We start from the raw sequence: 23,509 nt of genomic DNA, 5'->3' as shown, positions 1-23,509 counted from the left end.
GGGGTTAAGCATCAACCCCAGATGCTCTCTACTTTCAGTGGAACAGTGACCACAAAGGACTCGTTGGTGATGGGATCACCATGGAGGAAGGGATGCCCATGGGATTAGGGAAAGGACTTTTGGAAGAGGTAACTCCTATGCTGGTCTCTGAAGGATGAGATTTCCACTGGGGTGGGGAAGGCCAAATGGGCAGGGCATTGTCAGGTGAAACATACATGACATAACCAGCGAGAACAATTAGATGATCAGAGGATTTAGGGCAGGAAAGTATAAGCTTCTGAAAGAAGACTGGGACCAAGTACTCAGTAGACTTGAGTCCTTCGTTAAAGACTCTGGACACTGATGTGTAAGCACCACAGGTGAGGAATCACTGGTGGGGTTTGAGGGCAGGGAGAGGACGCACTTTAGGGAGTTCAGTCAAACAATACAGTGCTGCAGGCTGCTGACTTTCTTCTCTAAATGACCAGAAAAACGTGACATAAAATTTTTCATGAAAGGTGGTCCTAAGGTGTTTGATAATATGCCAGGAGATTTCTGCTGTTTGCAAATTCAACTAAGTGGAGACTAAGAAATAAGTTTGCTTGCACAGGGATTGAGCTGGTTTGGATCTCTCCTAACCTCACTTTAGAATGATGATCAAACACTTCCCTTGCTTGGCTCTTTCTACCTCCACCCTTCAGAACCTCTACCTAAAAGAATAAATATTTGGGATTTTTCTTTATATAACTTTCCCTCAGGGAGCTTGAATTTCTAAGGAATTGCTAAGCACAGGCAATTTCATGTCTGGGAAGGTGAGAACAGATAGGCAGAAGTAATGTCTGTGCTTTAGTAGCTGCCATGAATGAATCATTTAAAACCTAGGAATTAAATGTGTGTACTATGCACACCACACTGCCCAGTTGGCACTTCTAATGTTCACACCCATATATTGACGCTCCTCTCACTTGTGGTTAGAGAACCTTCTCTTTTGAGATGGCGGTGACCATGGGATGACTCAGGAGGCACTATGGTGCTGAGAAGAAGTGACAGAGGAGTGCTCAGCACTGCAGTATCTCTATCACACCTTCCAAGGCTCAGGGTGGCAGAAAGAATGTAAGAGCCAAAGGAAGGGCAGGACTCCTTACAACGTGCCCCTGCAGATACAACATGACCTGGATATCCATGAACTCAGAACTCCTGCCACTACGTACACAAGACCATCATAATAGGAGGGAAAGATGATGACATCAAAATAAAAGAAAGGCTGATTGTGGGGGGTGGGAATATGATGGAGAGTAGAGTTTCAGAGTACAGTGAGGGGGAGAGAGGGAATTACCATAGGACATTGTTTACAATCATGGAAGTTGTCAATAAAATAAATAAATAAAAATTATCCATAGCCTTGGACTGAGATGTCCATTAACATTGCCCCTAGCCACCTGAGGCTAATTAAATTTAAATTGGGTTTAACATTTACTTCCTCAGGGACACAATAGTTGTTTAAAAGATCTCATTACATGTAATATTTGGACACATTTATTTGAATTTTTTTTCAAGGTAGGGTCTCATTCTAGCACAGGCCAAACTGGAATTCACTATGTAGTCTCAGGATGGCCTCGAACTCACAGAGATCCTCCTACCTCTACCTCCCGAGTGCTGGGATTAAAGGCGTGTGCCACAACGCCCAGCTTACTTGAATTTTTAACAAGTATTTCAGTTCTCAAAATTAAAGGTGCAGCAAGGTAAGACACACACACACAACAAAACTTAGAGTTCTCCTACAGAATGTCATCATATTCTGAACACCCTGCCCAACAGAATTGACAGGTCCATGCGGCTGTCTGGACGCAGAGGTACCTGGTAAAGCCCTGCTGGGGCGTACAAGAGCTCTCCACCCTGCTGGCTCTTAGCAAAGGAGCTGCCATCTGCTGCGATCTCCATGGAAGACGCGTTTGCTAACGTTGCCTCTTGAAACCGGCGTGCCTCGCTAGGGAGGCTGCAAGACAAGACGCAGGTCAGGCGTTCCCAGCAGCACGGCCACGTGGATGAAGAAGGTGAGTTCCAGGGCCGCACAGTCAATATCTGGGAGAGCTGGACTTCGAACTCTGATCTTCCCGACCCAAAGAGCGTGTGCCTACTTGCTATATGCCTCCCTCTTGGCCTATGTGCCACCATGAATGGGGTTGGTTATGAGCCCAGTTTCAAAGGTCAGACTACCCATATTCAAGTTCTAAATGTGGCATTTAACTAGAGATGGGTTCAGAGTAATTTCCCTTAAGGAACCTCAGTGACTTTTATATTTAATACCATTGGCACACATTTAGTACCTCCAGCACCTTTCCCAACATCTTGAGGGCATCTTCAAAGCACAGCAACCCTGCTTTACAAAGAAAACTTTAATGGAAACCTAGTGTACTAACCATGTAAATCTGAATAAAGCTAAGTTGTGGAAAGGGAAGAGAGAGATAGAGAAGCTTAAATCCCCAGAGACATTTGGATTGACGTCTATCCTGTCAGATATTAGGATAGTGACACCTGCTTGTTTTCTAAGCCCATTTGCTTGAAACACCGTTTTCCAAACTTTCACACTAAGACAGTGTCTGTCTTTTATGGAAAGGTGGATTTCCTGGAGGCAATTAATAGTAGGATCCTCCTTTCTAACGCAGTCTGCAAATCTGTGTCTTCGTTTGGGGATCTGAGGCCATTGAAAGGTGTGCATGTATTCTTGCCATTCTTTTTGCTTTGTAGTTCTTCCAGGTTTTCCTTTACTCTTTTGTGTTAACTATTTTTTGAGTATGGTTTATTTTTTTCCCCCTGGTTCCTTATGTGTGTGCTTTTCTTTCTCTTGAGCTTGGAGGATCCTTTCAAGTCCCAGGGACATTTGGAAATGAGTAATGAATGAACCCCAATCTCCTAGCCTTAAAACACTGAAGCCTCACAGACTTGGTGCCAGCTGCACTGCCCAGCCTCCAGCACCCCATACCCTGACATAGCCCATGTGGTTTCTCTCCTTGCCCCTACTAGCAATCTCTTTGTTTTGCTTTGTTTTCGAGGTAGGGTTTCACTCTAGCTCAGGCTGTCCTGGAATTCACTATGTAGTATCAGGGTGTCCTCGAACTCACGGCAATTCTCCTACCTCTGCCTCCTGAGTGCTGGGATTAAAGACATGTGCCACCATGCCTGGCTGCGATCTCACTCTTTCTTTTTGTCTTAAATTTTTTGTTTATTCTTATTTATTTATTTGAGAGCAACAGACAGCAAAAGAGGGAGAGAGAGAGAGAGAGAGAGGAAATGGGCATGCCAGGGCCTTCCAGCCACTGCTAACAAATTCCAGATGCATGCGCCCCCTTGTGCATCTGGCTAACGTGGGTCCTGGGGAATCAAGCCTCGAACCGGGGTCCTCAGGCATCACAGGCAAGCGCTTAACCACTGAGCCATCTCTCCAGCCCCTCACTCTTTCTTAATGTCCCCTGTTCTCAGAAGCCTTCATGATGTTGACAGTGGTAGTTCTTCCATCTGTAGGGGTTCCATCTCACCGAGGAGACCAACACTCTGAGTACCTGCCTTCCTCTAGAATATCCACAAGCCCTGCACTGACCTTGGCCTACAGTAGATGGCCATTAAGTGTTTGCTATGCAGGCGAAACTTTTGTACCAGTTGTCAGTAGATTAAAGAATGAATTCAGGGCTGAAGAGATGGCTTAGGGTTAAGATGCTTTCCTGAAAAGCCCAAGGACCTAGGTTTGATTCCCCAGTGCCCACACATGCACAAGGTGGTACATATGTCTGGAGTTTGTTTTCAGTGGCTAGAGGCCCTGGTGCATGCATGTTTTTGTCTCATTCTTTCTGCCTCTTTTTCTCTCTCAAATAAAGAAGTAAATAAAATATTTTTTTAAAGGAACGAATGCAGATTCGAAGATAATTAAATGCATCCAGGGACATCCTTAATATTTGTAACCCACAGTATAACAGAGCTGAGGACACTTTAAGACTATCACTGGTCATTTCTAAGTAGAAACCAAGTCTCAGGGTGGTGAAGTGAAATTCTCAGGAATGTACCCAGCAAAGCAGGAGACCTAAAATTCACTCAGGTTTCAAGACTCCTTCTTAAGTGCTCTCATTACCAATATGTCAGCCCCTTGCTCTTGGCAGTTCCTATGTGAAAGTTCTTCCACATTTCACCAGGAACCCAGACGTAGGTCACGTGAGGACTCACCTTATTCTGAGGCAGAATGGTGATGCTATCGTAACTGATCTGCCACCAGGTGTCTTTAGGAGGCCTCTGCAGTTTTCCTCTCAGCATCATCAAACCACACCTACGGTGGTGGCTCCTGAGGCCAGACTCAGGAGCAGCACTGTGAGAATGTCAGCAGCTGTCGCTGGAGGCAGGAAGGCCATTACTCAGGCTGTCCTGGAGCAGGTGTGAGCACATCTGGACCCAGTCTGGCCCTTCTAAACAGATCCTTCAAAGGTTGCCCGGGTGTGGTCCAGGTTAGGACGCACTGAATCCCTTCAGACTTAACGTCTTCCAGGAATCCTTCTGGGGTTGGCTCATGTTTTCATGGCAACTATACTCACCTCCTTTTTTATATAGAAACTCACACAACAGGAAAATACCAATGGGTTCTCACACCATCACAACTTTTGTTTGCTGTTCACTTCCAGTAGAGCTGTTCTTTAGACATGATCCACCCAATTCCAGGGCCAGGCTCCTAACTACCCAGCCATACTTCCCTGCCCAGCCTGTTTCTGTCTCCCTCGAAAGGAAGTTCCTAAGACTGAAAACTCAGGAGCCACATTTCCCAGCGATAGTCCTCCACAAGGAAAGTGGATAATGTTGCCCTCTAGGGGATACTGGCGAAGTCTAGAACTACTTTGGGTTGTTACAAGTGAGGGTGGCTATTGACACCTCATGGGGGTGCTGCTCAACTTGCTACGAAACACAGGGAAGCACCCCCACCTCCCCAGAAGATGTTCTGGATCCAAATGAACTGCTGTTGAGAGATACTTGCTTGTTAAAGTAGGGTCAGCTTTGCAGAGCTCCTTGTGAAACCCACAGACAGACCTGTCTGCAGGGGGAGAGCTGTGGGGCCAAGTGACATTGGAGAAATTCCTCAAGGGTCTTAAAAAAAGAGACAAAGGTCAATATTTGGCCCATTGATTCTACTTGTCTGCATCATATGTCTCTCGATTTATAAAGATCATGTGCCAATTTTCCCTGGAATTTTTCCCTTGTTGATATAGATGAATCTCACTGCATGGCAAGCACCTTGATACTTTATACACCCAATCATCTTCCCCTGCATGGACTAGGCCCCTTCCTGTGACTCTTATGACCTGCTTTGCTGTAGTATTTTGTTGGTTTGTTTTGTTTCCTGTACTTGGCTCATTTGGTACATTAAGTTTCCTGAAAAGTGAGGAAGGACAAAAAAAAGGCTCAAATGGAATTTGAATTTGGATGGTGACAGTGGAAGCAAGTGGAAACTGGATCAAGTGTTCAGTTTTCTTTTAGTTTTCTCATTGGTTTGTACTTGAGAGACAAAGTCAGAGGTTTTGCGAGGGAATCCTGGGTACCAAGAGCCTAGGACAGAACAGGACTCTGGGAATCAGACTTGATAGGTGAGCACTTTTACTGAATGTGCACCCCGTCCTGCAGGACGCTCCCCACTCCATCACCTACAGGGCTCAGGGCTTTCATAGAGACCCCAGCCCATGAGGCTAGGACCCAGCTGAGCCATTAGAGGTGTGGTCTACAGAGGTGTGGTTCCCCTGGGGCAGTGTTCCTGTGATCCCTGTAGAACCTGCAAATTCCCACACACCCATGACCCAGCTTGCCCCGCTAATGACCGCACCCTAAAGTCTCAAACTGAACCAGTTCAGAAAGCACCTGACTCTTTGGAGGAGAATTCAGGAGCTGAATTCCCAAGCTCCTGGTCCCCACCTCCTCCAGGGACACTTCCTATGGTATGAGCCAAACTTGCAGCATGGCCTGTGATACCTGATTATTTTCTGAACACTGTCATAATGAAGAAAAGGAAGGAAAATGGACGTGTTTCCAGATTTCTGTAGTGCATAGACCGAGTAATCATGTGTCTTTCATCCCGAGAATCCATGAATACAGAACCCCTGGTTCCTGGAGAGAGAGATTGCACAAAGTGATGGGCCCAGCAGCATTGTGTCCAGCAATGACAACCACTGGACTCTCAGAGAGTGGCTTCCTCGTCGAATGCACAGGCCAGGTTTGGACGTTTCAGGGATGCTTGAGATGGGATAACAGGCACAGCACCGGGAAGAAGACAGTCTAGACCTGGCATCCTGGTAGTGCTCAAGGGCAACAGAGAGCAGATGATGACAGGCAGACAGATGTCTTTTGGTAGACCCACATGGCGGGGCCCATTCAGTATTGAAAACAAAAGTTAAGACAGTTCCGCTCATTGCTCATGAAACCTCAGCTTTTTTTTTTTTTTAAATCTTTTGGTTTTTCTAGGTAGGGTCTCACTCTAGCTCAGGCTGACCTGGAATCCACTATGAAGTCTCAGGGTGGCCTTGAACTCTCAACGGCCCTCCTACCTCTGCCTCCCGAGTACTGAGATTAAAGGCGTGCGCCACCACCTCAGCTTTATGCTCACTGGGAGTCAGAAAGAAAGCGTGACAACGGAGGTCGGATGGCCACAGGGCAGCACTTGGCTGGGGCTGAAGGATGGACAGCTGCCTCCTCCAGTCCCTGCCATACCGGCTACGGCCCTCTACATGCCCCAGGACGCAGGTATGCAGGGCTTGGGCTGAGGCTGGGCCCTAACCCTGACTATGCTATGTGGGGCCGCTTTGGCACAATCCTAGCCCATCGGTTCTCTGTCTTTGCTTGGGATGTGCTAAACACCGTGCATTGGGCATCGAAGACCACATCTGGGACTTCAGAACAGGAAATAAAGTGCAACGCCTCCTCAGCCCAAACCACCAGCCCTGCTTTGAGAAAAAGCACCGTGGACAGGACACGATGTTACTATTTGTGAAGCACCTACCATGTACTCCACTCTGTGGTCTCTTAGCCTCACACACCTACTTCTGGTTAACCCAGCAAAGGAGGCAGCCACCCCCAACAAGTGTGGCCTGCAGACAGGCCTCCAAATATGCCTTTCAGAGCCAAGGGAGGCAGAGTTGGGACGCGGCCCAGGGCTACTGTTCCTACCGCTGCTCTGTTCTTCCCAGGACACCACAGTCCAGCAGTAGGACTCCCCTTCTGGGTGGATGCCATTAGAAGCAGCTATGGAAGAGACTTCCCAGGGGAAAGAGGATTAGATTCCAGAGGCTTCCTCCCCTTGTGTGGGCAGCCTCTGAGCAGCTTATGGAAAACCAGACTCTCCACAGGGTGATAACTCTATAGCACCGAGTGGAGCAGGACCTTTAGGGGGTCTTTAACGCCTGCACAGCACATCAAAGTCTGAGATCAGAGACCCCCTTACCCTGCAGTGTGGTGTGATTGGCTTTCAGAGTGCTGATCAGCCGCCGCCCATCCCGGAAATCTCTCCCGGATGTGATCATGTCCTCCACGGTCTGTGCGTTCAGCAGGAGGGCATCATGGAGGTAGGCAGAGTGGGGGCTCACCTACAACAAGGGGAGCGAACACGGAGTGCAGAGCCCGCAGCTCCATCACCCAGCTAGCAGGAATCTCCCTCCGTCCTCTAAGAACGGGACGATCCACTGAGAGGAGCGGGGAGACCACCTCATACCCCAACCTCTGCTGTCAGTGAACACATTACCTTCCTGGCTTTGCTTTTCCAATTATATTACATGACCCCATAGGATATGGGCAGCTCTGCAGGCTGTCACTGGGAGGGAGCATGGCTTAGGTGAGAGTTAGGAGCCAGAATGTGCTGCTATTTCCTGGCTATGAGCTTCAGGAAACTTCCGTGAACCACTCCAATCTCAGCTCACTCACTCATCACATGGGGACAAAACCAGCCATGAATCAGAGGACAGCTAGGTGAGGTCAACAATCGATTATGAGAGTGATGGCCCATAGTGAGTCTTCAGTACCTTTTGGTTTAGTCAAGGAGAGGGCAAGTGCCTACTAAGGTGCCAAGCACCTTTCTGCTCCAGCAGCTGGCACCAAGCTAATGATTGTAAATTGTTCTCCACACATCCAACAAATGATCCTCTCCTTCTGTGGGTTAGGAGCTGCAATCCGACCCCTCATTCATGATCGATCTCCTACTACCAGTTGCCATTGGAGGGCTCAGTGTGGCCCACACTGGGACTATCTCTGCCTCCAGCCAGTGCTGTCTCTCTGAACGATTCACAGTGGGAGCCCCTTCGCTCCTTGTCTACACACGCTGAGACTTTTTTACTGGCTGATGGCTGCTTTCCTGCCTATCCTGACCCAGCCCCCTTGCTGGTGGTAATTCTCCTGGCTCCACATCTCTGGATGCCCATCCCGGTTCTCAGTCCTGCCATCATCATCCTGGCAAAGAAAACGACATGGTCGGAGTACCCAGTGGCATCTGTATTTCTCCTTCTATATAGTATGTTATCAGACACTCAGTGCCACATATCATTAACAGTTCCCTTTTATAGGCCAAAAAAAAAAAAGAAAGAAAGAAAGAAAAGAGCTGTAGGGATATTAGGGAATTCATTTCACTTCAAGTTCTCACAGCTAACAAGTAGCAGAAATGGGCTGGGAGGTCAGGATTCTGACTTCAAAGGCTTTTCACCCCATAACCTCTGCCCCTCTCTGTGATTGTTTCAATAGATTTCACAAAGGGCATCAAACTACTGTTTATCTGGGGGTGTAGAAGATTAAGGAAGTATGTGGGGGGTGTTGGGGGTAGGAAGAAGAGAGTGAAAGAAATGTATTTGCAAACCAAATATGGTGAAAGAAGGGGAGAAAGGACACAGTAGAGAAGCCACCATCAGACCTGCTTCTCTGAGGAAATGGGGCCGTGGAAGGGTGGGCCCCTCAGCCTTTGGCAGACCTGTCTCCGGAAGTTGTCATCTCCAGTGCCTTCTCCATAGGAACTGAGGGCAATGAGAAGCACGGACTCATAGATTTTTGGGAAGTATGTCTTCTGTTGATCTGTCAAGAACTCCTTCCAAAAGCTGTCCTAAAAAGCAATGGACCAATGTCACCATTCTGTAAGAACTGACCCAAGCAGTATAACTGCATTTAAGGTTGGAAACGATGATTCCAGAGGCCTGGGATACCAAGCCCCCCATGTTTTCTAGCTAGCATACCAGCGGGGGGCTGGAGAGAAGGCTTAGCGGTTAAGGTGAAAGGCAAAAGACACAGTCTGGAACCCCAGCTTGGCAGCTAGAGGTGCTGAGATCTTAGTTAAAGTATCTTGCTTGCTTTATTTAAGACTTGAATTGGGAAGTTTTAATTCTTTTCTTTTCAAAAAATGTTTTATTTATTTGGTTAAGAGATAGAGAGAGGTTAACTATTATCCATATGGTTAGGCCAGGCCTTGGGTGAAGTTACCCAGCTCTAGAGCCTGACAGCTGTGCCCTCCAGGTGAGGAGACAGAGCTGAGGAAGAGCTGTCATCCCACCTGGCGGCTGAGACCCCTGTGAGGGAGCCTCCAGAAAAGCACCTCTCACTTCTGTTTCTTCCACAGCCATCTCCCTGTGTCCATGTTGAAATCTCTCAATGGTCTAGAGAGACCAAAATTCTTGCCCAGTGGAAGAGTTCTGAGGTAGTTTGGGTCTTTGTTAACAATGTAAATGGCTGAAGTAGCAAATACCACAAGGGCTAATGGGAACAAAGTTACATGATTCACAAGCGTCGCTGCCCCACATTCCCAGTATCCCTTAAAAGGTGGGTATTTTCAATAGTCTTGAAAGGTAGATATGATTAGAATGATAACTTTCCAGGAGCAGAGAAATGGCTTAGCAGTAAAGGCTCTTGCAGGCAAAGCCAAGGGACCCAGGTTCAATTCCCCAGCACCCACGTAAAGCCAGATGCATAAGGTGGTGCATATATCTGGAGTTCATGTGCTTTTCAGTGATTAGAGGACCTAATACACCCATTCTCTCTCTCCCTCTCTCTCTCTCTCTCTCTGCAGCTGATGGAGTTTCGGGGGAGCCTTGCTGGAGGTGTGTCACTAGGGGTGGGATTTGGGCTTTTTTAAAAAAATTATTTATTTATTTGAGAGCGACAGACACAGAGAGAAAGACAGATAGAGGGAGAGAGAGAGAATGGGCGCACCAGGGCTTCCCGCCTCTGCAAACGAACTCCAGGCACATGCACCCCCTTGTGCATCTGGCTAACGTGGGACCTGGGGAACCGAGCCTCGAACCGGGGTCCTTAGGCTTCACAGGCAAGTGCTTAACCGCTAAGCCATCTCTCCAGCCCGGCTTTGGGCTTTTATAGGACACCCCCATTTGGTCAGTACCAGCCGGTTCATTCTTGCCATTTCCTCCCTGCTGACCAACAAAACGTGATGCCCAGTTGTCTGTTCCTACCATGTTGTCTCTTCCATGATAAATGCTCCCCTTGAAACTGTAAGGTGGGAAAAAAAAAAAAAAAAACCTTCCCTTCCATGAGTTACTTCTGGTCAGGCGTTTTGTGCCAGCAGTGAGACGGTTACTGCTACCGCAGTCAAATGTGCTGCCCATGAGGAGTGTGGTGAGGATGTGATGCCCACACGCATGCTGGTACTTAGCACACTACGTTCTTACCACTTCTCCCTCCAGAGCCACTGAAACGGTCAATGCTCACCTCCAGCTGCTGTAAGAGGATGAAGACAAATTCTCCAGTGTTGAGTCCCAGGTTCTCTGCAGCAAGCAGAATACTTTTTGCATTGTCTGAACTGCAGATTAAGATGATGGCTGTAAGAAAGAAAACAAAGTCAGCCAGCCATGCATGTTTGCATGTGTGTTGGAGGAGGAGGTCACACACACATGCTCATATACACAAGTTCTTTTAAAAGTCTAGCCTAGGGCTGGAGAAATAGCTCAGTGGCTAAGGAGTTTGCCTGTGAAGCCTAAGAAGCCTAAGGACCCAGGTTCAATTCCCCTGAACCTACACAGGCCAGATGCACATGGTGGCACAGGCATCTGGAGTTTGCTTGCAGTGGCTAGAAGCCCTAGTGTGCCCATTCTCTCTTCTCTCTGCTCCCTTCTCTCCCTCACACACACCTAAATAGATTAAAATGTTTTTTAAAAGTCTAGCCACTCCAAATAAGACACACAAACTTGTTATTTCCTTGAACATTCTTCGTGAATTGGAATGCTTAAACTACTGCTGGGCAGTATACTTCCTTAACAGAATATGCAATATACAAGCTTTGTATTTTTTTAATTTTTATTTGCCTTTGTCCTTCAGAAACCAGTCTTTGCTATAGTTCCCCACCACCACAAAATGCACAAGCCCAAAAACATTGAGATTATTTCTGTGCCTTCGTTTCATTCATTTAGTGGATGGAGAGATCAGAACAATGTCCTGGCTGTGGCTGGGGTGGTGGCTCAATGCATCAAGTGCTTGCAAGCGTGGGAACCTGAGCTTGCATTCCCAGCCCCCGTGCTGCCCTCCCATGTGCTCGAACCTCAGCAAGCCTGGCACAAGAGCCAAGTGGAGGCAGGAGCATCACCTGGAAGCCTGTGGGCCAGCTAGCCTGGGGAGCAAAGTTGTGAGTGATGAAATGAGCAAGCCTGCCTCAGACAAGGAGGAAGGCAGACAAGAATGACACCCAAAGTTGTCCTCTGACCTCTGCATGTGTGCTGTGACACACAGGCCCCTGTACGCACGCACATACACGCCTCGTGCACACACAGAGGGAGAACAGGGATGTGACTGGTGACGCATCACTGAGGAGGAGGTCAAAGGAGACGCACAGTGAAGGGCGTTCAGATCTTCGGAGTTGGGGTGTGGAGGTAGCCCAGGCACCTCTCTTCCATTCCATCCTGTCACCATCCTTTTGGAGGTTGCACAACTGAGGTGATGGATTAGTTTTTAAATAAGGTAATGGTAATCTGATATATAATATAGTATAGCATAATATGATATAATTAGGTGAGCTCTAAGGATGTGCCAGGCGCTATGCTCTCCACGGTGGAGGTAGTTGGGAATAGGAGAGGAGGGTCCATACCCCTAGAGGGTGCACGAGCTATTTTATTTTCATTGCTGTTACTAAAATGCATGTGAGAACACATAAGGAGGAAAGATTAATTTTGGCTGGCAATTTCAGAGAGTTCAGCTCATGGTCACTTGGGCCCTGATGAGGCAGAGCATCATTATGACAGGGCAGGCGTGTGGAGGAGGAGATGGTTCCTATCATGACAAGCAGCAGGCAGAGAGTGACGGGGAGACTGGGAGCCAGGCATAGCCTTCAAAGGCACAATCCCCTCCCGCACCATCCCACGTCTTTAAAGTTTCCAGGACCTTCCAAAAGATGATCACCCTTTGGGGGACCAGGCACCTAACACATGAGTCTGGGGAGGGCATTTCATATTCAAACTGCAACAGGAAGTCATAAACAGATCGTGTACATGCAGGAAGGTTAACACTGATCGCTGCGGAAAAGGAGGGTGTGACCCGAATGGAGGAGGGGAGCAGCTCCGTGGGACTCTGGGCTGAGTCTGGAAGAGTGAGCGCGCTGGGAAAAGGATGGCCATTCTGGGACAACGATTTGGAAAACCTCAGTGTCACAAGGCTGTGAAGAACAAAAAGTGGGTAGCGACTAGTCTAGGCCTTCTAAGCAGCACCACAAAAATAATTGCTATCGTATATTGGCTAAATACCTGTCCAAACACAGGGCTAAGCCCTTGTCAGGACCCTACCTTCAGATAAGGTAAAAGTTTCCACTCATGGCACAGAAGGGTTACGGTTCTTGATTTCTAGGAGAGGGGCTGGAGTCAAAACTAGGTTGTGTCTGTCTCTAGAGCCCAGGCTTTGAGCAACTAAAAAAGGCCAAACTTGGGCTATGCTTCTAGAATGTGCATCCCAACACCATATAATCTGAGATTTTTATATCAGACCAAACCAGAAGAGAGTTAATGATGTCAAACAAGAATGAAATTGCTTGTATATATCATTGATTTTGTACCCCTCTCCATCTGATTTTTTTGAATATTTATTTACAAGCAGAGAGAGAGAGAGAGAAAGAGAGAGAATGGGCATGCCAGGGCCTCCAGCCACTGCAAATAAACTCCAGGTGCATGTGCCACATTGTGCATCTGGCTCTACATGGGTACTAGGGAACTGAACCCTGGTCATTATGCTTTGCAGGCAAGTGCCTTAACTACTAAGCTATCTCTCCAGCTCTGCCATCTGATTTTTATATTCATAGGAAAATGAATCTTAAAATGAAGATTTCTTACTCTTGTTGCTTCTAAACAATCTCCAAATGTAACCAAAAGAACATTGTTGCCTACTTACCCCTGGCAGTGGTTGACACGTTTCTGAGATCTTCCTGCAGGAGGTCTGGGCTGTTACTGTTGGTGTATCTCACGCTGGCAGTGATGGTGAAGCGGAACTGGAGTTCGTCCTCCACAATCCTCCACAGCACATCCACTCCACCCCAGAGGGAAAAGCCAGAGGAGCCTCCAAGCATCCCAATGCGTTCCCAGCCCAGGTACCGGAGGCTCTTCTGAAGCACGTCCCCAATTACCTGCTTGGGTGGCACAAGACGTAGAGCCAGATGCACAAGACGGTGCGCACGTCTGAAGTTCGTTTGCAGGCACTGGAGGCCTTGGCACATCCATTCTCTCTCTCTCTCTCTCTTTCCCCATTTCTCCCAAATAAATAAATAGATGTATAAAGCATTCAGAAACAGTTTAAAAGGATGTCTTCACATATGGAGTCTATACATCATTCAAACCTTGCTATCAAGCATCCACATCCTCAGGTAGTATAGGGGTCACATAGGATCTTCTCTTTTAGAATGTTGCTGACAGTGTCTTGAATCCAATTTGCAAATGCAAAACCTCAGAGGGCAAAGATAATAAATTTGGGAATTTATCGAACATGTATTATGTGCTAAGCATGTTATTAGGGGCTTACATATTCCATCTCAACGTTGATGGTATTCCCATGAGGTAGGTACACCAACTACTCCAATTTTGACAGAGAGCACCCGGAGCCTCGGGGATGTAAGTTACACGGTAGGAGACAGTAAAGCGGGGGCAGAATTCAAACAGTCGTTTCCAGACCGACACTTGCAGCTGCTCATTCTCCTTCCTCCTCAAGTTGCTTCGTGCTCACTTCTTATGCGTGCTCTTTAAGATCCTGCACTTTTTAAATAACTGTGGAGACGTTTATCTTAAAGAAGTCTGTGGCCTATATTCACTAAGATTTATAACAACAGCTCTAGAAGTGAAAAAAAAATGTCCTCGAGACTGGGGAGACGGCTCAGTTGGTAGAGTACCCGCCTTGCAAGTCTGAGGACCTGAGTTCAATTCCTGGGACCTATGTCCGCATTTGCTGGCTGCAGCTCATAGCAAGGTCATACTTGGTTCTTTCCAACTTGCCAGCATCGTTCCTGAACAATGGGTTCTACATGGCAAAGGAAAACCTTCTTCAACAATTGATAATGTTATATTTACAACCACACACTTGTTTTCATCTGAAGTTTCCTAAGCCATGTGGTTGACAATGTAAGAGTCATAACAGTCTACGTACCCCACCCCCAAGTTCAAACAATAGGCAGGAATAGGGTAGATGGACTGAAGTTTTTTTTTGGGGGGGGTGGGGAGAGGCTTTCTTTAAAGAATGTTATTACACAGTATAATGACATCTCAAAAAAATAGTACCCAATACCCAGGCATCAGTTGCTATAAAAGTGTGACTCTTGTCAAGAGAATAACGAAATCAGCGGTGTGAGATGTGTGATGACCCCTTCCAGTACAAACTCAGCCCACGTTTTTAGAAAGCTACATAGCCTACCTCTGCTGCTTCCGGACATGCTGCTCCAAACAGGGCAGGAATCTGTTCTCTTTGGACCAGGTCGATGAAATTTGCAAGGGATTCCTTGGCACCGCATGCTGAGTTGGTGTAGGTGAGCTCCCCGCTGAAGTTCTTGATGCCCACTGGCTCTGGGTCGAGCTTGTCCAGAGCAATCTGGAGCCCTGACCCCAGCCTTTGTACGCTGTGTGGATGAGAGACGTTCCAGGGGGCATGCGATCCTACAGTGAGCGTAGCGGCCTCGAGCCAGGTTACCAGCACACTGGCGAACACTATCAGAGTCGGTGTTGGGTGGCCAGCATGGCACTCAGCCCCACGGCAGAGCCCAGATGCTAGACGGACCTCGGGACGAGTTCTGGGAGCCATGGGCGGCACCTGACGTTGCACCATTGCAGAACCCTGGCGGGCTCGGCCTCCTGACCACTCGTGCCAGGAACTTATACGCTAGTGCAGAATCCCTGAGGACCCCAACTTGTTTTCTCTTCAGTGTCACTAATTAACTGAAATCCTGTCTTTGTGAGCCTGCTCTAACAATCCAGAAGCAGCAGCCTTGCAGAAGCCGCCAAGTTGGCAAGTCGCCAAGTCCCTGGATATTAATTTGGTAATGCTACTGATAACCTTCCTGTTACTGGGCAGGTCACAGGACCCTCTGTCCCCACTTCAGCAGTGGGAAGCACAGAGGTTACTCATGTAATAAGACAGCCTGAACTAGAAGTCTGCATGCATGTTAGCTGTGCACTCTGCAATGTGCTCCTTCCCCTCTCTGTGTCCTTAAGTCCTGATCTATAAAGTGAAGGTATATGGTAGAAATCTTCCCAGAGTGATACGGTGAGGATGAAAAGACACCACACAAGTGCTGACGGTGGCTCAAGCCCTGGGCAAAGAGCCACTCTATCAATATTAGGCTTGATCATGACAATGGTGATGACAATAGTCGATATAACGATGATCACGGCAGTAATAATTATTATTACCTGCTCTATTTGTGTTGCAGAATTTTTCAGAATAACTAAATTCATTATTGTGGAAGTATGTCCTCTGTCCCAAAGGTAAGTTTCAATGTATGTTCCTCATAGACTCAGGTGTTTCATTAAAGCTTGTAACTTGGGTCTCCAGGGCCTGGCTTGGGGAGGCATCCTTGGGAGCAGATCTTGGGGTCCAGCCCTAAGGTATGTTTGGGAGTGGGTCTGCATTCCAGCCCACAAGCATGCAGAGAGATCTGAGCTCTGGTGGGATCCCTGCTGCTTGATGACCCTTAGCGCTTGCTGCCTTTGGTTTCTACTGGCTGTTCGGTTGTTTCTCCCTACGTGGATGTATGGAAGCAGTTCCTTTTGCCAATGATGGAATTTAACCTCTGGATCTGTAAGCCTGAAAATAATCCCTTCCTCCCCAAAACTGTGCCTGGTCTGGATGTTTATCCCAACAATGTGAAACTGTGTACAACACCCCTCAGCCAGGCTTAGAGGATCATGGATTGACTGGTAACGAATGGGTATTAACTGTCTATCTACAGTGGCCAGGGCAAGGTACCTTAGGCAGTTCTGAATTGTCTGACATGTCACAGAGATGGCAATGGCTCTTGAGCCACTGCTATCCTCACTTAAGATGGCCCAGCCATTACCCAGGTGTATCTCACCAGTCAATTTCTCATCTTCCATTGTGTCTTCCTTTTGGAAAGGGCTAGCACCTCACACTCATCTCATGATCGGGCATGGGAGACTTGCTATGATTCTCAAAGCTTGATCTACACCCTTCTTGTGGTGGTTTGAATGAAAAATGTCCACCCTAGCTATCATGTGTTTGTGATTAAGCCTCATCCTTGATCGCCAGCTGTTGGAGTCTTTGGGACATTGAACATTGGGAGAGGCATGTTGCTGGGGGCAGGCCTTGAGGTTTATTACCACAGTGCCATTGGGTGTGTACAGCTACCTTACTCTTGCTGCTTTCTCCCTGCTGCTGATATGTGAGGGCGTGAGGCTGCTTCTTGCTCACACTGCACTTTCTCTGACATGATGAAACCTCCCCTTGAAAATGTAAGCCAAAATAAACCCTTTCCTTCCATAAGCAACTTCTGGTAGGGTAACTTTGCAAGCAATGAAAAAGTGCTGCATTTCTTTTTCTTTTTTAAATTTTTTTTAAATTTATTTATTTATTAGGGACAGAGAGAAGGACAGAGAGAGAATGGGCACACCAGGGCCTCTAGCCACTGCAAACAAACTGCAGATGCATGTGCCACCTTTTGTATCTGGCTTATGTGGGATCTGGAGAATGGAACCTGAGTCTTTGGGCTTCACAGGCAACTGCCTTAACCACTAAGCCATCTCTCCAGCCCAAGGTACTGCATTTCTATATGTAAGACATATAGATTCCAGGGCTTTACTCCAGACTCTGTAAGCCAGAGTTTGCTCTAGAAATTTGCAATGGATAAGTTCTGATATATATATATATATATATATATATATATATTTGCAAACAGAGACAAAGACAAAGAGAGAGAATGGGTGGGCATGTTGGAGACTAGCCACTGCAAATGAACTGCAGATATTTGCACACTTGTACATCTGCCATTTCATGGGTACTGGGGCTGTTAGGTTTTGCAGTAAAACACCTGAACCAGTGATCCACTTCTCCAGCTCAGTTCTCTTATCCTTATTGAGAACTCTCTGACAGTCTGAAGTGAGGGGAAGGAAGGAATAGCCAATAGCTAGTCTCTGCTTCTCTTCCTTCATTGGTTAGCCCTTAAAGACCTTTAGCTCTGGTATAACGCAGAAGTAAATTTCTAAACGTGAAGAACAGGAGGATCAATTTTCTCAAAACCAAATTCACCACAACCACTTGTACCAAGCTTCAGATTCTTTCTCTTGCCTTGGAGTTAACTTGCAAAATCCTGAGTCCAACGCCTCCCATGGATTCTTTAGGGTCAGATGTTCATGAGATGTGTGGAGCCCTGTGTAAAGTCAAGTAATCCTGGGACTCACTGTCTCCATTTTCACAAAGAGAACATAACAACACTCTCAGCCATTAATGGGCGTTCCATCGTACAAACCATACTTTCTTTCAAAACTAGGATTCTGGGGTCAACACTTTTTTGTTCACTATGTCCTCTCACAAATGTGTCTTCCTGCTCTGGATACTCCTTGGTTCTTTGTATCTTTGGGTCACCTTCTTCCTGCGAAACTTTAGCTCAAAGAGCCAGGTAAGTGTGCCATTCTCTTTCAAGCCTCAGATCTAGTATCATGTTGAGCTTTTAGGCACACAAATTAATAACCATAATAAGCATAAAAGCACTTTGTAATTTTAAAGTGCTTACAAAGAAGCATGACCCCAACTAGAAGAGACCATCAGTGCTGTTTTGTGGGAGTGCTGCGATTGGAGTAGAAAACATCCCCCAAAGGAGCACCTGTTAAAGCATTTGGTTCTCAGCTGGTGATGTTTCTAGGAAAGATAATGGACTGTTTGTGAGGTGTAGCCTTGCTGGAGAAAGTGGCCCACTGGAAGGTGACTTTGAGGCTCTGTGGCTGGGCACCACTTGCTGTTTGTCTTCTGCTTTCTGACTGTGAACACAATGACGCACTGTAACCAGCTCGACTACAGCTCTGGCCTGCCACCGCTTTCCCTGTCATGATGGATTGTACCTTCTGGAACTGCCAGCCAACATAGACTTTCCTTCTCTAAGTTGCTTCTGGTGGGGTATTTGTTGACAGCGATGAAAAAGGAACTAGAATTTAAAAAAAATTAAAAAGGGGGACTAGAGAGATGGCTTCGTGGTTAAGGCACTTGCTTGCAAAGCCTAAAGGCCCATCTTCAATTTCTCTCCAGATTCCACATTAGCCAGATGCACAAAGGTGAGGCAGGCACAAGGTTGCACATGCCCACTAGGTGGCGCAAGCGTCTGGAGTTCGATTGCAGCGGCTGAGTCCCTGGTGTGCCAGTTTCTCTCCCTTCCTCTCTCTCTCTCTCTCTCACATAAATTTTTTTTTTAAAAGGAACTGGTACATTGAGAGTGTAAAACAGACATAGACATAGACTATCAGTAGCAACTTTTCAGTGTTCATCCACAAACCTTAAAAATATGTTCTCTGGGGCTGGAGAGATGGCTTAGCTGTTAAGCGCTTGCCTGTGAAGCCTAAGGACCCCGGTTCGAGGCTCGGTTCCCCAGGGCCCACGTTAGCCAGCTGCACAAGGGGGCGCAAGTGTCTGGAGTTCGTTTGCAGAGGCTGGAAGCCCTGGCGCGCCCATTCTCTCTCTCTCCCTCTATCTGTCTTTCTCTCTGTGTCTGTTGCTCTCAAATAAATAAATAAATAATTAAAAAATATATGTTCATTGTTAGCTGGGCGTGGTGGCACACACCTTTAATCCCAGCACTAGGGAGGCAGAGGTAGGAGGATCGCTGTGAGTTCGAAGTCACCTTGACACTACCTAGTGAATTCCAGGTAGGCTGGGCTAGAGTAAAACCCTACCTCAAACTAACCAAAATATATATACATATATGTTCATTGTTGACTCAGAAATTCCATTTCTGGGCTGGAGAGCTATCTCAGGAGTTAAGGCACTTACCTGCAAAGCCTAATGACTGGAGTTCGATTTTCTAGTACCTACATAAAGATAGATGCACAATGGCGCATGCATCTCAAGTCATTTGGAGCAACTGGAGCCCTGCTGTGCCCATTCTCTCTGTCTTTCTGTCTTCTATCTCTCAATGCTTGCAACTACATATATAAACATATTATTTAACAAAAGACATACCACTTCTGAATTTTATGTTAAACAAAAGAAATTAAGATAATCAGATTTAGTGATGGTTCCATTTCTAACACTCAAAAATTAGGCACAAACTTCATATGCAACAGAAGGGGCCTGGATAAATATAGTATGTAGTGATTTTATAATTGAATATCATGCAGTCATCAAAAATAATATTTTAGGGGCTAAGAATTATAGATAATTTTTCCTTGCTTAGTTTAACTTTTGCACTTTTACGTTACTGTCTTTACAATAATAAATAAAGTAGACATTTTAATTAACAAACAAACCTTATGGACTTGAACTTTGTGGGTAAAATCAAAGGAAGCTAAGCTTAATTTTTTAAGTAAGCCTTAGTTCACCAGGTCAGGGGCACTCAGGGCTCTCATACTTCTAGACACCTGGTTCACTTTTGTGGGTCTTAAGCATTCTCTGCTGACTTCAGCCCTTTCATTTCTCCATTGCCAGGGTGCAGGGGGACTAGCTAGAGACAAAGCTATCTGTGAATGCCTCTCCTGACCTGGAAGGCTGTTGCCTTAGTCACAGGTCTAACCTGTGTGACTCCACCACCTGGAGTGGAAAGCCCTAAAGTCAGGTCCGGGTTAGGAAGAGTGGTGGGGATAGTGGTTGCCATGGTTGTCCCTCATTTGTCCAATCCTCCTCCTTCCTGGAAAATTCATCTGCCCACTAGTTGTCAACCACAGCGGTTGAGGAAAGAGGCCATACCGTTTCATCCACTAACACTTGGAAACAAAAGTGGTCTGCTCTTGACCAGGAGAGATCCAGAGTGTGTCACGGAGGTTAGCTCGGTGATCCATGCCCCTGTTTCCCGAAAGAGCTCTTTCAGAGAAAAGGTCTAGACCTGATTTATGATTTCTGCTGTGCTGACCAGCTTAGACTACAAACCAGTTATCAGCCTGGGCCATAAACCAGATACCAGTGTGGGCCATAAACCACATATGAGGACAGCTGTGCAGCAGCTGCGATCAGATAAGATTAGCAGTCTCCAGGGCGGTAGGGCTTTAGATAAAAGCCCAGCGTCTCCCTGGCTGCCGATTCTTCTCTCCTACATGTCTTCTTCCCCTCCCTTGGCCAATCAGAAGTCTGGGGGCTGGAGTGATGGCTCAGTGGTTAGGGTGCTTACCCACAATGTCTAGTGACCTGAGTTTGATTCCCCAGTGCCCACATAAAGTCAGATGTAAAAAGTGATACATGGATCTGGAGTTCATTTCCAGTAGCTGGAAGCCCTGGCTCACCCATTCTCTCTGCCTGTCTGTCTCTCTTCTCCCAACATCTTTCTGCTTGCAAATAAATAAAATATTTCTTAAAAAAAATAAGTAGTCTGGTCAAATTTATAAGGAAAAGAAGGGTATGCAATGAGTCTGCTCTCAATTCACCTCCAGTAAAAAGAGGAGGGGCGAAAAAGGCATTTGGCTTGCTTTGAATAAGATACAATAAGGCTGGTGTGCAATTGCCAGAGGGTGATGGGCTGGGGGCCATGTACACCTTCCCAGCCAGCATGTATACACTCCTGGTGTGTGCTGGGGAAAGGTCCAGCTTCAGGCTTCCCTGGTCACAGGGGCTGTATGAAGCTTTTGTCTGCTTTTCTGTGAAACAGGGTAGGGATGGAAGAGAGCCACCTCTGACCTTCCCAGTTCCTTGTCCTAAGAACACAGCTTCCTAGCTGAATAAGTCCTACGAGATGCCCTGCTGGGGGTGGAGGAAGTTTCAAGTTCTCTTTCTGATTTCTCCCAGGGACATACCTGAAGGCAGAGCAGACTTTGTGTTAACCATGCCAGGAGCACGGGCAAGCAGCTGTTGTTACCTGTCTAGCTGGCGACCTCTGACTTCTCTGCTGTGCCCTCCAGCCTTGCTGGTAGCTGAGACAGATGCAGTCTCCGAAGGATGTTTTCTACTCAGCAAGGGTTCGGGGAGGCACAGGAATCAAATCTGGTGAAGACTGAATGGGGAGATTGTGTATCTGCAACAAAGTAAACCGTTGAGGATTCAAAGGCCTCTCCTTTAAAAGGTAGCCATGTGCACTGCTCTGGGAAGACAGATGTCCAGGGCCGGACCTGGGCTGAGGGTGGTTCTGAAAGCACCCATCTGAGAAGGAGGACATCCTTCCCTCTTTGCTTCTCTTTCTGCACACTGGGTACTTCACCCTCTCATGTTTATGCATGGCCAGCGCCTGTTTCCACAGGAATGGGGCTGTGACACCCAAGCGGATGCTTTTGAAAATTACGAGGTCTCCTCATTGCTTTTGATAATCAAGTTTTCTTGTAGCTACCAGTAGCATCTGAAGTTTAACTGGCTAGTCTGGCCTAAATACCCAAGTGACTATTTAGTTCATAGCTTTTGGTCCCACTTCTTGCATCCCAGCCCCTTAAAGCCAGAGCGTCTAGAGAAACATCGTATAGAAGTTAGCGAGGTGGAGGGAAAGCTGTGTGCTCCAGATACTTGGTATTCAAGCTTACTTAATAATTAACAGTGAGGTAGTTAATTGCAATATACTTATTATTATTGTTGTTATTCAGCACTGGGCATTGAACCTCTGGACTTGTATATGGTAGGCAAGCACTATACCACTGAGCCAAATTCCCAGCCCTCATAATATCACAAACACTAAGCAAATAGAATGTTTCCTACTATGTCACGCTCTGGTGATGACATGCATTTTACCCATGAAAATATATTTCTCCATCTGTACCAGTCAAGGAGCTATGTCATTGGACTTGTCGTTTGGCCCTTTGCTCTGCTGGGCAGTCCTTCAGAGCGAGGCAGGATGTCCCTTTTGTTCCCCCACCCTTTTCTGCCTCTTGTCTGGAGACACCAGGAGCCCTCCCATTTCCTGCCACTTCCTCTCAGCTCGTGTTAAAGGCTTCTGCCTGACCTCCATCCTATGAGCTTAGGGACCAAGGCCAAAAAAGCTAAGATGGCATCCTTAAGGGCCTGAGGTGGAGAAAGGCATGGGCAATCTCCTTGGAGTATCAGTGTCCCTGCCTGTCTGTGACAAGGAGCCAGGCTCCTCATGGCCAGAATTCCTGTGGGAGGCAGTGTAACAGAGCGGTTCAGAGTACAGGCTATGGGATGGGCTTGAAACTTTCTTGGATTAGTTAAGTTAAACCCTCAATTTCCTCATCTGTAATTAACTGGGGATGACCTTATGTGACAGTTAAAGGAAGTAATAGACGCAGCATACAGAGCACGGTGTCTGGTATGGAACAATGCTCAATAAATAGCACAGTCTTATAACAAAGGACTATGGCTGCAGTCGAGATCGTAAATTCTGTTGTGTGGAGACTGTGTTAACTCCAAGGACCAAACCCTCTGCTGCAGAAACCAGAGGAGCAGGTAAAATCCTCACTGCTCTGGATTCTGCAGGTGTCTGCCTTACCAGCTTCTAATGTATGCACACATGGACATATGTACCTGGGACATACTACAGAGGATGATTAGGCTTTAACTGGACCTTGGAAAAATAAAAGAGAATTTCTCTGGGACAATTACAATATTTTGGTAACACCAACTTTTGCCTATATTCCATAGGCATTCAGACAAAGGATCTTTGGCTTCTAAATGAGTCAACACACTCCAAAAATTACATAATGCAATGTATTATTTGAAACTTTCCAGATGATGCGTTTAAAAGAGTGAAAGCAGCCAGGCATGGTAGTGCACGCCTTTAATCTCAGCACACAGGAGGCAGAGGTCGGAGGATCACTGTGAGTTCAAGGCCACCCTGAGACTACATATAGTGAATTCCAGGTCAGACTGGGCTACAGAGAGACCCCCACCTTGAAATCAAAATAACAAATATCTGAAAGCAGGGCTAGAGATGGCTCAGAGGGTAAGAGTGCTTGCTGTGCAAGTGTGAGAAGCATAGTTGGAT

General features: G+C 46.8%; 1 protein-coding gene across 1 annotated transcript in view; it reads right to left on the bottom strand.

The window, feature by feature from the left end:
* LOC101602013 (guanylate cyclase 2G-like) overlaps window positions 1–15,264 on the bottom strand; it is a 65,746-nt gene extending 50,482 nt beyond the window's left edge. Inside the window, 12 exon segments of the mRNA XM_045145753.1 lie at window positions 1,837–1,932; window positions 1,934–1,975; window positions 4,195–4,289; window positions 4,292–4,357; window positions 5,360–5,385; window positions 5,977–6,067; window positions 6,070–6,111; window positions 7,442–7,583; window positions 8,894–9,079; window positions 10,693–10,802; window positions 13,351–13,594; window positions 14,857–15,264. Coding sequence (XP_045001688.1) covers window positions 1,837–1,932; window positions 1,934–1,975; window positions 4,195–4,289; window positions 4,292–4,357; window positions 5,360–5,385; window positions 5,977–6,067; window positions 6,070–6,111; window positions 7,442–7,583; window positions 8,894–9,079; window positions 10,693–10,802; window positions 13,351–13,594; window positions 14,857–15,264 — 1,548 coding nt within the window.
* Between the last annotated feature and the right edge of the window lie 8,245 nt (window positions 15,265–23,509).

Source organism: Jaculus jaculus, chromosome 1 (assembly GCF_020740685.1).
Source record: "Jaculus jaculus isolate mJacJac1 chromosome 1, mJacJac1.mat.Y.cur, whole genome shotgun sequence".
In the NCBI taxonomy this organism is placed as follows: Eukaryota; Metazoa; Chordata; class Mammalia; order Rodentia; family Dipodidae; genus Jaculus; species Jaculus jaculus.
The sequence above is the reverse complement of the archived record's forward strand: the minus strand, read 5'-3'. Positions and strand labels throughout refer to the sequence as shown.